The 16,477-nt window shown below is 59.5% G+C and overlaps 1 protein-coding gene across 1 annotated transcript in view; it reads left to right on the forward strand.

Annotated features, from left to right (window-relative positions):
• Window positions 1-13,901, forward strand: part of SV2B (synaptic vesicle glycoprotein 2B) — a 32,662-nt gene extending 18,761 nt beyond the window's left edge. Inside the window, exons 6-12 of the mRNA XM_040969786.1 lie at window positions 1,025-1,135; window positions 1,662-1,750; window positions 3,040-3,204; window positions 9,340-9,473; window positions 11,151-11,351; window positions 12,145-12,304; window positions 13,718-13,901. Coding sequence (XP_040825720.1) covers window positions 1,025-1,135; window positions 1,662-1,750; window positions 3,040-3,204; window positions 9,340-9,473; window positions 11,151-11,351; window positions 12,145-12,304; window positions 13,718-13,901 — 1,044 coding nt within the window. The remainder of the gene's footprint in view (window positions 1-1,024; window positions 1,136-1,661; window positions 1,751-3,039; window positions 3,205-9,339; window positions 9,474-11,150; window positions 11,352-12,144; window positions 12,305-13,717) is intronic.
• The last annotated feature ends 2,576 nt before the right edge of the window (window positions 13,902-16,477 follow it).

A 16,477-nucleotide genomic window follows, 5' to 3' on the forward strand; every position in this document is an offset into this window, starting at 1 on the left:
GTGTTGTTCCGGGTGTCTGTGGGTGTTGTTCCAGGTGTCTGTGGGTGTGGTTCTGTGTGTCTGTGTGTGGCGTTCTCTGTGCCTGTGGGTGGTGACCTGTGCTGTCTGCCGAGCCACAGCCCTGATGACTGGAGGAGCGGCCCTGCTCATGCGCGGATGGATACCTTCAGCACTGTGGCCTGGAAGCCTGTGCCCCCACAGACTCTTCCAGCTGCTCAGCCTCCCTCACTCGCAGGCCCTCTGGGGAAGCTTCTTCCGGGGTCCCAGTCTGCGGCGGTTTCTCCCTGCACCTCCTTGCAGCCTTAGGGCCTTGTTGACATGTTTATGGCTAACTTTTATCCGCCTTGCAGACTTGGCAGAGAAGGCAGTAGGGACGTTTCCAGTTTCTGTTTGTTCTTCCCTCCATCCCGCGGTGTTGGGGAGAGAGAGCATTTGGGACGCTGGCCTTGGAGGTGTGGCCGGGACCTCCCTGGGCCCGGGTCCCCTTTGTTTTTCTCTCTCCAGCCGCATTCCGCAGGCCAGAGACTCTCAGCATTGTCCCTCTTACCCAGGAACCCCAGTGCTTGCTGTCCTCCGGGGAAGTCGTGAAGATGAGGGGGCTGCGATTCCCTCTGCAGGTGCCCTGTGTGGCGCCCCTTGCTCTGCAGGCGCCCTGTGCGGCGCCCCTTGCTCTGCAGGTGCCCTGTGTGACACCCCTTGCTCTGCAGGCTTCCATGGGTGGACAGCCGTGGAGGAGAGGGCAGGAGCTCGGGGTGGCATCCGCTCTGCAGGCAGATCAGCTGTGCTGGGAATTTAGCGCCACATGGGACTCGCTGGTGAAACTTCCCTCAGTGAAGGCACTCCAGGCCAGCCTGCCCTCAGGCCCGCCGGGACCAGGCCACACACTGTGTCCCGTGGGTGCACGCCCGCCGGGACCGGGCCACACACTACGTCCCGCAGGTGCACGCCTGAGCGGTTTGTGGGAATGCACAGCAGACTGTGCCGGGAAGCAAGTAACGATCGCTCGTCTCCCTCCGCGTTTCAGGTCTCCAATATCAAGACTCCCAAGCAGGTGGACGAGTTTATTGAGATCCAGAGTGCAACAGGGACCTGGTATCAGCGCTGGCTGGTCAGGTTCAAGACCACGTTCAAGCAGGTGTGCGAGGGTGGGGTGTGTGGGGTGGCTGTGGGTCTCCAGTGGACCTTGAGTGCCCTGTCACCCCACGGTGACATCTGTCACACTCCCTGTGCCCCCGGTGGGGGGGTTAGAATGTGGAGAAACAGCGGCTTGGAGCCCGAGTCTTCCCAGCGCTCTAGTGCTGCACGGGGGGAGGGTGGGGAGAGGCCAGTGGCCACGGGGCCCCCTGGGCCAGGGATGACTGAGAAGTGGGTGCCGTGGGGTTGGGAGGTGTGTGAGGCGAGCCCTGCTTATGGTGAGGAGCAGAGCTCGCTGCCCCAGTGGTGCCTCAATTCGTGAGCTTCCATTTGCATTGTGGGCTCTCCCACTCCCTGGGAACGTGCCACAGGGCCGGGGCCGGGGCCGGCCTGCTGCTACCCAGAGGCCTCGGGTGGCCCGTCCACTCTGTGAGTCCCCAAGCAATTGGTCAGGAAGTCTGGGCACTCTCCTGAGCCACTCCCTGCCCCCGTTTCCCGTGCCCTCCCTTCTCTGGCACGGGCTGCAGGTCTGGGACAATGCCCTGTACTGCGTGATGGGACCCTACCGGACAAACACGCTGATCCTGGCTGTGGTCTGGCTCACCATGGCTCTCAGGTAAGCCCCCGCTGCCTGCTCCTGGCCTGGGGCCTCCCTGGCCCTGCACGAGCAGTGATGGTCACGACCAGATCCCGCGGGCAGTGCTCTCGGCTGCATGTGACAGCAGCTTGCTGCAGAGGTTTCTCCAAGAGCCGACTTGCTCTCCTTCTAAAGGCTCCACTGGACAAGCAGGGGCCGCAGGTGTCCAGCCTGCAGCCAGCTCTGGTGGTCATCAGGGTTGCGGCCCCGCTCTGGGGTCTGGACCAGGAAGAGCCCCAGTGCAGAACTGCTCCCCATCTTTAGGGCAGCTTCATGGACACAGAGCGTGTGCGCCATGGTGTGCAGCTCTGTGTCGGGAGTCGCAGCAAGGATCCAGCCCACACACACCATCCCTTCCTGGCTTCTGGTTCTGCGTGTGCATGTGTGCAAGGGGGGAGGTGCTCTGTGTGTGCATGTGTGGGTTGCACATGCTTGCATGTGTGTCATGGGTGTGTGTGCACACGTGTGTCTGCACACACAGCCAGACGCACATGTGTATGCGTGTGCTCGCGTGCATGTGTCAGGACAATGAGGACAGCACCTCATTGTCACTCTGGGCTGGCTCGCTGACTGACCGCACTGGGGCCTCAGCCCACTTTCCCTGCTGACCCATTAGCCGGAGCCCGCCCGGGCCTGTGGCGTAACACACCCTGGCCGGCTCGGGCTTCCTGGCGGCCGTAGCCTGATCTGCAGTCGGTCCCAGCCAGAGCCCAGTGCTTTGCTGGGTGTGCAGTGTTGGGCCTGACCGGCTGAGATCTGGGAGCTCAGTCCGTCTCCCACAGAGGTGCCGGGACATGAGCGGCTGGGCCGTCACCACAGCGGGAGCTGAGTCAGCAGCCGGGGCTGGGAAGCAAACCAGCTCCCGTATTGTGGCACACACCGTGGCCGCTGGCCTGGCAGCTGCCCTGGGTTCACACCCCCTTCTCTCACAGGTGCTTTGTGTTTAGTGTCCTGTCTTGTTTTCTGTCCCCCAAGGCTCTGGCGTTGGAGACGTGCGATTCCTTTGTGCCAAGGCTGAATCCTTCCCCACCTCCTGCTCTGTGTGTTTGAATCAGGGAGGAGTATTTTTCTTCTCCAGTGCCTTTGCGGCACCTGCGTTGATGGGAGCGTTTCATCTCGTCTCTGACAGCACACCGGCAGAGTCAGCCGGGGCCGGCAGAGTCAGCCGGGGCCGGCAGAGTCAGCCGGGGCCGCGCGGGTCCCGAGCGTAGGTGTGGCTCACGCGCGTTGGCGGGCTGCTGCTCAGGGCTCCGCCCTTTCTCTTGCAGCTACTACGGCCTGGTTGTCTGGTTCCCCGACATGATCCGCTACTTCCAAGATGAAGAGTACAAGTCCAAGATGAAGGTGTTCTTTGGTGAGCACGTGCATGGTGCCACGATCAACTTCACGATGGAAAACCAGATCCACCAGCATGGGAAGCTCGTGAATGACAAGTGAGTGGGGCTGGCCGGGGGGCAGTGCCACTTAACCCACCAAGCGTTCATGTGGGCTGTGGGGGACCCAGCCCCGACACACGGGGCACAGGACACAGGACACACGGGGCACAGGGCACAGGATGTTGGGGACCCAGCCCTGACAGATGGGATGTACAGGATGCTGGGGACCCAGCCCTGACAGATGGGACACATGGGGCACAGGGCACAGGACACATGGGGCACAGGGCACAGGACGTTTGGGACCCAGCCCTGACACACGGGATGCACAGGATGTTGGGGACCCAGCCCTGACACACAGGATGCACAGGATGTTGGGGACCCAGCCCTGACAGATGGGATGCATGGGACACAGGACTCGGGGAACCAGCCAACACACGAGAGGCAGAGGACATACCCCTGTGAGTGAGTGGCTGTGAGCTCCTAGGCTGCTGGCGTTCTCCGGGACTGGTGGCGTTCAGGCAGAGGCAGTCCTTCCCTGAGCCCTCCCAGTGCACCAGGGTGGTGTGCTGTGGGACGGCGAGGAGCCCGGTGGGTGACAGGTCACACAGGGCTGGGGGCTCCGCGTCCTCCACAGCCCAGCTGTTGTGTAGGTGCTGCATGTGAGGGGAGCAAAGAACCACCAGTGAAAACAGATGATGTGCCAGTTGCAGTCGCCGTGGCAGCTGTGTGGGAGCTACGTCAGGTGTCTTAAATTGTCCAGTTTAATCCTTCCAAAAACCCTAGGAGGCGGCCACCGCGGTCCAAGATGCACGGGTGTGCTGAGGCCTCCTGGGGGGTGTGCCTGTGGGCTCCGGGTGTGTAGAGGGCCTTGTGCGATTGTGCAAACACAGATGCCCTCCAAGCTTGCCATGAACTGTGAGTCTTGTTCTCTGTGTGGGTACCAAGAACTCCGCCACCGTCCCTGTGACCACACCACTACTGTTCCTGGAATTAAAGGAGTGTTTTCCCCTGGCAGGAATGGGGACCCTTGCCAACTGTAGAGAGCTGTGCTGCCACCTGCTGGTCGTGAGCTGGGAAATCCCGGGCTGTGTGGCTGGAGATGGCTGCATCCCAGGGCAGGGGCCTTTCCAGCTGTGTTGTTTTCACTCCTGCTGGCATGTTCTCAGGTTGTGACTCCACGCCTGCAGATCCTCCTTGGCTCCCTGTGGTTTCCTTAGGCGGTGTCTCGCACACGCAGACTGCGGGGAGCAGGATGGCGGCAGGTGCAGGGTGGCGGCTGCCAGCTTTAGCTCTGACCCAGCACAGTGCCCTGGGTCGCCTTCCCGGGGCAGCAGCCAGCACTGTCACGCCTGGGTTTTACGTGTCCCTCCCTCACTCCTTCAGGTCGCTCTGTCTGTCTGATGGGCGGTGGCTGCTCCTGCCTAGAGGTGAGGTTGCCGGAGGAAGAGGCAGCTCTCAGAAGGGGGTGCAGCGCCCTGGCTGACGGCAAGCTCGGCTTTTTGGTCAAGGTTAAGGCCTTCTACTTTCCTCCAAAGCAGGGTTGGTAGGACCTGAAGGTTTGGCATGGCCAGCCCGCCCCTGCGGCTCTGCGAGCAGTGCCAGTCCGTCTTTAAATGGAATTGCAGTTTTCCTGTCGACTGTTACTGAGGGTGACGTGCCCGGGGGCCGCCCATCTGTGCTATTGGTCTCGTTCTGCCAAAAGACTGTACCCTTTGGTCCTTCCTAGAGATTGCATGTTTTAGTAATCATTCAGAAGAACCAATCCTTCATTACGTTTATGCTCATTAATATTTTTTCCTTTAGGTTTACTTTGTTTATCAGGCTTCTTGATTTTAAGAATGGGAATGTTTTTAAGTGCATACACTGGCCTCCGCCTGCTGCTTTAGTTAGAACATGTAATTCTAAAAAAATTATTCATTTATTGGAAAGCGTTACAGAGAGAGGGACACACACGCACATACAGATCTTCCTCTTGCTAGTGCGGTCTCCAGATGGACACATGGTCCTGGCTTCGCTAGAGTGAAACCAGAAGCCAGGAGCCTCCTCCTGGTCTCCCAGACAGGTCCAAGGGCCCAAGGGCTTGAGCCATCTCCCACTATTTTCCCGGATACATCGGCAGGGTCCAGGACGGAACTTGGAGAAGCTGGCACTGGGCTTGGTGCTCACAAGGGATGCCGGGGTTGTAAGAGGCGCCCCAGCTGCTGCTCTGCCCCGCCTGCCCCGCCTGCCCCGCCACGTGGCTGTCAGGGCTGGGCAGTACACACGACCGTTTGCCGGAGCGCTTGCTCTGTAGCTCACAGGCATGTGTGGGTGAGTCGCAGGGAGCAGACACTGGTCCCTGGCATGCCCACACCCGACTCTGAAATGCCTGTTCAAGTTCTGACTACACCTGCTTCTGGCTCCAGTTGCCCGCCAATGCCGCCCTGTAAGACAGCGCTTGTTGTCACCTGTTTAGGGAACCTGGAGTCAGTTCTGGCTCCTGACTTTGGCCTCCTCCCCCGGCTGCCGCGAGCATTTGGCGTGTGACCCAGTGAACAGACATCTGTTCATCTTTCTGTCTCTGCTTCTCTGCCTTTTAAATAAACCAAAAAAAAAAAAAATCTTTTTGAAATGTTTAAAGGGATCACGGTGCCGCTGCCCAGGGATCAGCTTCACAGAGGTGTCTGTGCAGTGTGCAGATGTGGAGATGATATGGCTGGAATTTATTCTTAGGAATGCAAAGTTTCAGGGCTCCCCTAACCCTTTTAAAGCTCTATTGCTACACATATCCACATTCAGATATTTATTTAAGTTTAGCTATTTACTTAAAGGCAGAGAGTGAGTGAGCCCGTGTCTTCATTGGTTCTCTGCCCAAGTGCCCGCACCAGCCTGTGGTTAGATCAGGTGGCAATGGGCCCTGGGAGCTAACCCAAGACTTCACCTGAGTGACAGGGACCCAGCCACCTGGGTCTGCGATGGAAGGCAGGTGGAATCTGAGTGGAGCCAGGACTAGAACCCAGACTGTCTGGGAGGGTGTGCTGGCTGCTGCAGCATCTGTGCCCGCTGCCTGCCACACGCACGTGGCCATCACTGCCTTGTCCCAGCGGTGACAGAAGCTGTGGATGGTCCACGTTGTCTGTTTGCATCTGAATCTTGGCGTCCTTCTGGCTAGGGCTCACACGGTCTGCCTCTCATTCAGCCTGTGTATTTATGTTCCTGACACATTCTTGCTGGGGTCAGCCCCCACTCCCGGGGCCAGGCTGACTTTGCCTCTAAATGGACGTCTTCTGATGTTTACGCTTATAGAATTGTTAATATCGTTGGAGCAAAAATCTGCCATCCTGTAGTCTGCTTCCTGGGCATGCCATCTCCCGTGTCCTTCAAAAACCCTTTCTCTGCTCTTTTATCCTCATGATTTTCTAATCCCCTTTTGCCGTCATTGGTTTGTCTGCCACCCGTGCTGCAGGCCCTGCCCACTGCTCCGGATTTTGCTTTAGACACTGTTGCTTGGCAGTGCCTGCGAGTTGGTAAGCAGATAGCATGTGGTGCGGCAGTCGGCGGGCTGCCGGACGCCCGTCCTGGAGGGGCACCTTCCCGTTTGGAGGGGCACCTTCCCGTCCTGGAGGGGTGCCTTCCTGTCCTGGAGGGGCACCTTCCCGTTTGGAGGGGCACCTTCCTGTTTGGAGGGGCACCTTCCCGTTTGGAGGGGCACCTTCCCGTCCTGGAGGGGTGCCTTCCTGTCCTGGAGGGGCGCCTTCCCGTTTGGAGGGGCGCCTTCCCGTTTGGAGGGGCGCCTTCCCGTTTGGAGGGGCGCCTTCCCGTCCTGGAGGGGCTCCTTCCCGTCCTGGAGGGGTGCCTTCCTGTCCTGGAGGGGCACCTTCCCGTTTGGAGGGGCACCTTCCCGTTTGGAGGGGCACCTTCCCGTTTGGAGGGGCGCCTTCCCGTTTGGAGGGGCACCTTCCCGTTTGGAGGGGCGCCTTCCCAGCCCTGCGTCCTGCTGACGCGCACCTGCGAGGAAGCGGGTGGAGGCTCGGCTCTTTGGAGACATGACTTCCGCGCTCCTTACTTGGATGTGGCCCAGCCCTGTCTGGTCAGACACTTGAGGAGTGAGCCAGTGGAGGGGAGATTTCTGTCTCTGACTCTCAAATAAATTAAATGAAGAAATACTTGAAAGTGAGAGAGTAAGTATTTTATATATATTTACCTTTGGCATAACCAGTCCTGGAGTTCTCAATTTCGATCCCAGTTTCAAATATAATGAGATCTTCCATCATAGCAGTCATGTCTGGACCAGGCTGAAACCAGGAGCCTGGAGTTCTGTCCTGGTCTCCCGCGTGGATAGCGGAGCCCATGCACGAGAGCCATCCTCTGCTGCCTCCCAGTGCATTAGCAGGGAGCTGGATTAGAAGCAGAGCAATTTACCGTTGCCCGGGGTTCCCCCTGGACATGGTATGCTGCATGTCTGCAACCTCTCACATAGGCCAAGCAGACAGAGGGCCAGGGCCAGTGTCCCACACATTAGGTTGAGGTTATGGAGGCTGATACCACAAGCTTAGAGCACGGTGGTTGGATTGCAACTCTGAGATGTCAGGTGTAGCATTGTCCAGGGGACGCTGGGTCCCGGAGGAGGGGCCCCACCCTCGGGACCTGAGCCCAGCATTGTCCAGGGGACGCTGGGCACTGGCCATCTCCTGGGTCCCAGAGGAGGGGGGCCGTCCTCGGGACCTGAGCCCAGCATTGTCTAGGGGATGCTGGGCACTGGTCATCACCTGCGTCCCAGAGAAGAGGGGCTCTCAGGACCTGAACCCAGCATTGTCCAGGGGACGCTGGGCACTGGCCCATTATCTGGGTCCCAGAGGAGGGGGGCCGCCCTCAGGCCCTGAGCTGTCTCCAGCCGGGAAGTCCCACCTCATCCACCCTCGCCATCTGTTCACTCCACCTTCCTCTAGGGTGACTGGGGGGGGAGATAAGGACTCTGTCCCCCACTTTGTCCTCACAGCCCCTCAGCCTGACCCAGGGCGTTTTTGATCTAGATTCTTAAGTCAGGCTGACATGTAGCACCCTTTCCCCCCAGCCAGCACTACGGTTCCCTGACGCTGTGGTTGGGTGCTGCTGTGTGCCATCCACAGCCCCTGCTGAGCCCAGGTTCTGAGCCCTAGGTCCATCTTGGGAGCCACACATTTCCTTGCTGTCCCACTGCCTGCCCAGGATAGTCCCCCGTGGGCTTCTTGAGCAAGTCTCGGGTGACATGGAGGGTGTCTGTGCTGCCACCATTGTCCCGTGGTTGCCCAGTGCTGTGAGCCTGCGCTGCAGCATGCAAAGGTTATTAGCCACCTGGGTTCTTTCTTAAAAGATTTTATTTATTTTTATGTGAAGTCAAAGTTAGAGAAGAGGAGAGAGAGAGCTTCCATACAATGATTCACACCCCAAACGGCTGCAATGGCCAGAACTGAGCTGATCTGAAGCCAGGAGCCTGAAGCTTCTTCTGGGTGCCTCATGTGGGTACAGGGGCCAAGAACTTGGGCCATTTTTGGCTACTTTCGCAGGCCATTAGCAGGATACTGGATGGGAAGTGGAGTAGCCGGGACATGAACTCATGAACCGGTGCCCATGTGAGATGCCAGCACCACATTTGGAGGCTTAGCCTACTGTGCCATGGCACTGGCCCCTTGTGCAAGCTCCTCAAACTTGGCAGGCATTGGGTCAAGAGCTTAGGCAGGGTGGACCTAGATTAAGGCAGAGTGCAGGGGTTGGAGTGCTTTGGATCTGCTCTGTTCTTGCCTGGCCGTGGCCTGTGTGTGTGAGTGTGTGTGTGTGTGTGTAGGCCTGTGAGCTTTAGCTTCTCCTGCCATGATGGGTGGTGTGGCAAGCTGCCTGTGTCATAAGCAGGGTGGATCCCTGGAGGACGCGACCCCACCCCGAAGCTGCCCTGAGAGTTCCTCTATGGAAGTGCCTGCTTCCTGGTCTCTGACTTAGACCCTGGAAGGCTTGTGTGCCTCCCAGGACCAGCCTCGGCCCCCAGCCGTGGCCCCTGCGGGGAGCCAGCCCGTGTCCATGGGCTGATCCGGGGCAGCAGGCACTGAGCCTAGAGCTCCTGGGCCCACTGGATTGGAGCTGGGCATGGCTCCCAGCTGACCGGCTGTGGAACAGGGAGGCACCTCATGGCTCAGGGCCTCCCTTCCCACCCTCTCTGGGCCTGCATCTCGCCCACAGGTTCACAAAGATGCACTTTAAGCACGTGCTCTTTGAAGACACATTCTTCGACGAATGCTACTTTGAGGACGTCACGTCGACAGACACCTACTTCAAAAATTGTACCATTGAGTCCACCATCTTCTACAACACAGGTGAGGACTCGGACGAGCAGGTGGACCCACAGTGGGTGGGCAGCGCTGTTGGGGAACCAAGATGTACGGTATGGCCTCAGGAGCAGGGAGGGGCTCGTGGGGGCACATGCTGAGCCCTGAGGGGGAAGTGGTCCCAGCTGGTTGCACCACCTGGGTGCATGGCGTTTGCCCGGTGTTAGGTCGGCCCACATCTCAGCTATGTCTGTGGCTGGAGCAGAGGCTCTGGGCTGGGGTCCCTCGGGATTCAGGGGAAAGGGGCCAAGCAAGACACCAGGCTTCTGGGGGGCTGCATTTCCTGCACGCACAGACTCAGGAACCTGAACACGCCCCAACTCGGCCTTTCACAGTAATGAGAGGATAAAGTGCATCTGTTACCAAGTCCAGAGCTGAGGGTATGGGCGAATCACTGCCTCGAGTTTCCGTGATAAAACAGACAGCAGACCGTGAGGTTCCAGCACTGCTGTGCTCCGAGGCAGTGGCCACCAAGTGGAGTGTGGGAGATGAGGAGGGTGTGTGGGACCCCCTCCAGGATCCCCGTGCTCGTCTCACTGGAAGACTATGACGCGGGGAGCTGCACCTGCAAGCCCTCAGACCCACAGCTGGCTGGGGGCGGGGGGGAGCTGCACTGTCAGCCCGACTTCCCCCCGGGGCCTTGGCCTGTCATGGGCAGGGCTTGCACTCAGCAATGCCTTGGGGCTTGTCTTGATGTGTCTCTGAGCCTGAGCTTGCAGAAGCAGTCATTCCTGTAGGCCTGTCTTCCTTGAAGCTGTCAGGTTTGTCACTAGGCAGGCTGCGCATGGGGGCTGACCGGGAAGTGTCAGCCTGGGAGGGGGCATGGCACAGCCCGACCTGGGGGCTGACTGGGAAGTGTCAGCCTGGGAGGGGGCATGGCACAGCCCGACCTGCACTTCTAACCTGGGATGCAGAGGACGCACGTGGCCTGGCCCTGTGCCTGCTGGGCTGCCGCGTGCACTGTCTGCTCTCACCCCCCAGCCAGCTGGCACTGGCCGATGCCAGAGGACGAGCCACATGGTCCCTTCAGGTTCCTGTGACCCCAGCGTGGGTGTTGGAGCCACCTCCGGTCTGCTTCCCTGAGCGGTGCGGCCTCAGAGGTGTGGCCCTTGGTGCTGGACACGGGCAGGCCTACTGTACAGCAGCTCACAGATGACAGTGTCTGCCCTGCCTCACAGTTTTGGGAGGAGGCCAAGAAGCCATCTGCTGTTTTTTTTAAAACAGATTTGTTTATTTGAAAGAGAGTCGCAGAGAGGGAGTGAAGGAGGGAGGGATGGAGAGAGAGAAGTCGAGCTTCCGTCAGTGGGTTGCTCCCCAGCTGGGTGCAGCAGCCAGGACTGAGCCAGGCTGGAGCCAGGAGCCTGGGACTCCATCCGGGACTCCGTGTGGATGCAGGGCCCAAGCACTTGGGCTATGCTCTGCTGCTTTCCCAGGCGCATTAGCAGGGAGCTAGGCCGGAAGTGGGGCAGTTGGGGTTTGAATCTTTGCCGCTGGACACCTCTGCTGGAACCTGGATGGGTTGTGTTCTTGGAGGCTCCTCGTGCCCTCCAGCCCCAGCCATGTGGCACTGGGCTTTGGGCTGCTGAGTTTAAGGGCCCCTGGGCTCTCCCGGGTAGAGGCCCCGCTGGCCGGCTCCCCGCCGACCCCACCATCTCCTCTCCCCAGACCTGCATGAGCACAAGTTCATTAACTGCCGCTTCATCAACTCCACCTTCCTGGAGCAGAAGCAGGGCTGCCACCTGGACTTGGAGGAGGACAATGACTTCCTCGTCTACCTCGTCAGCTTCCTGGGCAGCCTGTCAGTGCTTCCTGGGAACATCGTCTCGGCCCTGCTCATGGACCGCGTTGGCAGGCTCAAGATGATTGGTGAGTGCCTGGCATGTGGTGTTCACAGCAAGCGTGGCTCCCTTGGGGTCCCAAGCATTGTGGGAGCAGCAGATGGGCCCAGGCAGGCGACCCTTCAGCTCTTACATAGGCCCGCCCACTGCTTCGCGGGCTAAGCGCCCATGTGTGCCCTGCTGCCCCAGAGTTACAGCAGACCATGTGGCCTGTGTGGCTGGTCCAGGGGCACGAGGTACATATGCCGAGAGCGGGCAGTGTCCGTTACAGTCTGGATCAAGGCTGTAAGGGTGGAGAGGCAGTCGCCGTATCAAGGAAAATGTGTCTGAGGATCTACCCGGGCTGAGGTTGGCCAGGGAAGTTACTGCCAGGCTTCCTGGCTGTGCAACTCCAGGGAGAACAAGATGGTCACTTCCTGCTTGGAGCAAGAAGCGGCTGCTGGTCAGGGCTCTGCGGGTTCGAGGGGAAAGGCTCCTAGCTCCCCACGCGTGGGCAGCAGGTGCAGGCGCTGAGAGCAGGTGGTGTGTCTGTACATGGAGCCGTGGGTACCATGATGGGAACTCATGGCAGGGCTGGGAGTGGGAGTGCTGTGCTGGGTCAGGGCACCCAGTTACTCCCACCCTAACCCTAACCCCAGACCCCATGCTGGGGTGGATGACCTCAGCGCTTGCTCAAGACAAACTGGCAGCCCATTCTGGGCTTCTTGAGCCAGGGACCCAGCTACGCCCTGTCTGGTTCTGAGCTACTCCCATCGGCCACCTGTGGGGGGTGGGAAGTGGCAGATATGGCGTGTTGTCACTGCCTCGCCCTTCCTGCACAGGCGGCTCCATGCTCCTCTCGGCCGTCTGCTGCTTCTTCCTGTTCTTTGGCAACAGTGAATCGGCCATGATCGGCTGGCAATGCCTGTTCTGTGGGACAAGCATCGCGGCCTGGAACGCACTGGACGTCCTCACTGTGGAGCTCTACCCCACCACCCAGAGGTCAGTGTCCACCTGGCCTCCCAGGGGCTCGGGGCCTCTATGCCTGCCTGTCACAGCCTGCCCTGGGGGCCTGTCTTCCCCATGTCTCAGAAGCCAGAGCCAGGCCCAGACCCGGCACTTGTTTCCATTGCTGGAAGAGAAAGTACATTGTGGGGTGAGCGGAGGAGTGGCCCCGTGGCCAGTGAGGAAGTGCCATGGTGTAGGGGGCGGGCCAGTGGACTTGTGCCCACAATGTGCTGGCGCCCACAGACTTGGCATTCATGTGGCAGAGCTGAAAGAAACAGGAACAGGAAACAGTGTTGGATCCTAAATGCATCAATAAGCCAAGTCGTGGTCAGAATCCACGCCAAGCCGCAGGTCCCGAAACATGCAAGAGTCTGTTAGCATGGCGCGGCACGCTGAGAGCCGCCGAGCCTGGCAGGGCATGTGGGCCAACCACGGGTCAGATAAGAGAGGTGCCGAACTTGAAGCTCCTGTTCAGAATCCGTGCGAGCGTCTCCTGTTGGGAGCTTGAGGTTGGCTAGGAAAAGTCACACATGAGCTCAACCTCAGAGATGCCGGAGCAGAGGCTTGCAGAGGCAGACACTGGGCACAAAGGGGGTGCCAAGTCTAAAACACACCTGGCCATGGGGGGAGATGGCCCACCATGGCTATCCCTGGTCATGGGGGGAGATGGCCCACCATGGCTGTCCCTGGTCATGGAGGGAGATGGCCCACCATGGCTGTCCCTGGTCATGGGGGGAGATGGCCCACCATGGCTGTCCCTGGTCATGGGGGGAGATGGCCCACCATGGCTGTCCCTAGTCATGGAGAAAGGGCCCACCATGGCTGTCCCTGGTCATGGGGGGAGATGGCCCATCAAACGGTGAGGGACAGGATCAGCAGCGGTTTCCCCTGGACACGACAGAGACCCCTGTTACCTGTTGCCCCCAGGATGATGACTTGTCTTGGTTCTCTCCCGTGTGTGCACACAGCGGGAAGTGCAGGCGTCCTCTCTCTCACAGAGACTTGCCCAGAAGCCCAGGGGAAAGGTGGGGGTTGAGTAAACAGCAGGGACCTGCCCAGGAGCTCTCTGAATCAGCTGCCTCCTCCGCTGTTGCTACTTGGCCCACAGGGTGCCTGGGAGCCCGAGAAGGCTGTTGGGGGCAGTGAGCCCAGGTGTCGCTATGGAATGCGGACACCTGCTCTGTCTGCTTCTGTACCTCTCGGTGAGCAGGTCTTACTGTTGGCCTTTTGTGGAAGGCCCCAGACAGCACTGTAGGGTGTGTGAGATGGCCACTTCTCCCTGGGCACAAGTCTGTGTGCCCAGGGCTGCTTTGTCCGAGTGCCAGACTGTGGCCTTTCACAAGGACGCCAGCCCCTCGTCTGCTGGCACTGCGCCAAGCAACCCATGCCCTCTGCTCTTCCTTGCAGGGCCACAGCCTTTGGCATCCTCAACGGATTATGCAAGTTCGGCGCCATCCTGGGAAACACCATCTTTGCCTCTTTTGTGGGGATCACCAAGGTGGTCCCCATCCTCCTGGCTGCTGCCTCGCTGGTTGGCGGGGGCTTGATTGCTCTGCGGCTGCCAGAGACTCGAGAGCAGGTCCTGATGTGACCGCCCCGGGGAGCGAGAGGCCGACAGCGGCTTGGTGCGGTGGCACTTCCTGCCTGTCCCACTCTGGCAGTGACCCCGGTGGCAGGAGGACAGGCTCATTTCATGACTTCTCCAGTTGTTTGTGGTGTTGGCAGCTCAGGTGACTGATGTAGAAGTATCCTGCCCTGCGCTGTGTGTGGCTGTGTGCTCCCCAGCCAGGGCAGGTGGAAGAGCAGGTGGTGAGCTTGCACACACACGTGCGCGCGGGCACACACACACAGGTATTTTTGCACTTTTGCAGTTTCCATTTAAAAATTGGCATCCTGGCATTGAAGATGTCCTGATACAGAGTGCTGGATATAGCAGCAATATCCACAGAGCTGAACTCTCCCTGCCGGTACCCCAGGCTTTCCATGGCGATGAGGGGGTACACTGAGGATCCTGCTTGCCGTCCCCCCAGCCCCCTGGCTTGTGCGCCGTTCACAGGGACTCAATGGGCTTGCGGCTCTGTAGTCCCAGTCTGTATATACTTGGACTGAAGTTCCGCAAATGGCGTCTGCAAACAGAGGCGGCGTCTGAGCCATATTTGGGCAGAATGTGGTGTCCGAGGCCCCAGACACTGGGGATGGCCAGGGGCCACACCAGCCACTCTCTCAAAGCCATCAGACTTGCTGTGGGCACTGCCCACAGCACGCTCGCCTGTGCACACTTAGCCAGGCACTCTGGTGCGGCGAGCTATCACTTTCTATCTCACGTGGATCGTGTGGGAAACACCAGCTCATCCCTTGTCCTGGCGTCTGGCTTTGCTGTTCTCTCTGTCCACGGGAGCAGCTGGGTGGCCTCTGACCCTCTGGGCCAAGGGTGTGGGGAGCACAGCCACAGTGGCCAATGTCAGCTCTTGGGTTTTTGGCGCAAGGTGCCATCCACGCCTGGTAGATGGTGAAGTTGTAAGAGATGTTTGTGCTGTGTCCCGGCTCGGGCCTTTCGGGATCCAGGCCGTTGGCAAGGAGTTGGGGCACATGGCAGGGGTCATCTGTGGTTTCCCATCCCTAAGGCCCAGTGTGAGTGTGCACGGGCAGGCGTGGCTGCCCTGGCCAGCTTCGGTGGTGGGCTCAAGTGGGACTGTGGGGGCAGGAGCTGTCCCCATACAGAACAGACGGTGCTGCTCCTGGAGGGAAGCAGGCAGCGGCCTGTGAGAGCTCAGGCATGAGCCAGCCCTGCGGCTAGGGCACTCCCCCGACCAGGACCCTCCACTGTGCCCGGCGTTCTTGCGCAGTTGGACAGGCCCTGCTTTTGGCTGATCCAAGGCCATGTTGCCCCACCTTCTTCCCACCCGCCCCCTGAGGCCTGCCTGCACTAAGGGTCAGATGCTGTTCTTCCATGTCTCTGCTCTGGCCCTTCTCTTTGCCACCTCTTGCCCTTCTCCCCATTCCAGAAAGGAAGATGCATTAGTCCAGCTCAACCTGAGTCTCCTGAGGGGGTGCCCGCATCTGTGTTGCTGCAGTTACCCAGTGCGGTACGAGCCGGGGGGTGCAGCCGTCACATATGAACTGGGAGTGGTGCCTGGTGCTGCTCTCTGTGGGCACAGAGCCCACTGGGCAGCTGCCATGCATGAAAGCCACGCGCCACGCGAGGCTGCTGTCCGCTTGCTATCCTGCTTGTGCACTCAGTCCCGATGGCTTCAGGGAGCCAGCCGTCCTGAGTGTCGTGCTGTGTGCTGCCCTTGCGGCTCCTGCAGCCTCCGGCCTGAGCAGCCCTGAGCGGTGCCCACCCGTTCACCACGCAGGCCCACCCAGAGTGCCGTCCTGCTCTGCCGCCTTCCGCCTTCAGCAGGGACTGAACTCACCCTCCTGCTAAGGTTGGTCCCCACGCAGGTGATGGGAGGGACGGGGTGATGTTTGGTGTCTCTGGTGGCCTGTTGCTCTTCCATTTGCTGTTTGCCATCAAGAGGCTCAGTTGGTGTCAGGGAGCGGGCAGCAGGCGAGTGCCCCACTGGGCAGAAGGGTCTAGTTCATGACAGGTGAGCCTGGTGCGGGAGTTAATACCTTCATAGTCTGTCCCCTGCTGACACCACGTTCTGGTTTTTGATTTATTAAAAGTGACTAGCGACAGGCGTGCCCACTTGTGACATTTCCAGCACATTAGCCTGAGGTTGTGTAAGCTATAACCCCGTTCCCCGGACTCCCCAGCTCTCTTGTTCTCGAGGAATCACAATAAAGCTCCCTCTTGGCAAACCCGAGGGCCTGAGCTTGGAGACTGTGTGTGGGCACTGGGGTCTCCTCTGTGTTTCTGAACGCAACTGCCTGGTAAGACTGGCATGCGTCATTTCTCTTGACGTCTGGTTTGCTATCAGAGGTCAAAAGGCAGGACAGAGGCTTGATGGTTCTGAGGCCTTTGAGGGCACTTGTGCAGGATTCTGGGGCTCCATCACTGACTGCCCCTTGCTGTGCAGAACTCTCCCTTGGGTCCTTGGAGAATGGGCAGAGGGACCAAATTACCTCTGTTCCCTGGGGCCGTTCCTTGAATACTTACTTGGCGGCAATTTTTGCTTTGGAGAGATAGAATGATCGCTATAAACGTGAAAAAACTGGCAGTTA

This window comes from Ochotona curzoniae, unplaced genomic scaffold (assembly GCF_017591425.1).
Source record: "Ochotona curzoniae isolate NIBS_2020 unplaced genomic scaffold, NIBS_Ocur_1.0 scaffold_4701, whole genome shotgun sequence".
In the NCBI taxonomy this organism is placed as follows: Eukaryota; Metazoa; Chordata; class Mammalia; order Lagomorpha; family Ochotonidae; genus Ochotona; species Ochotona curzoniae.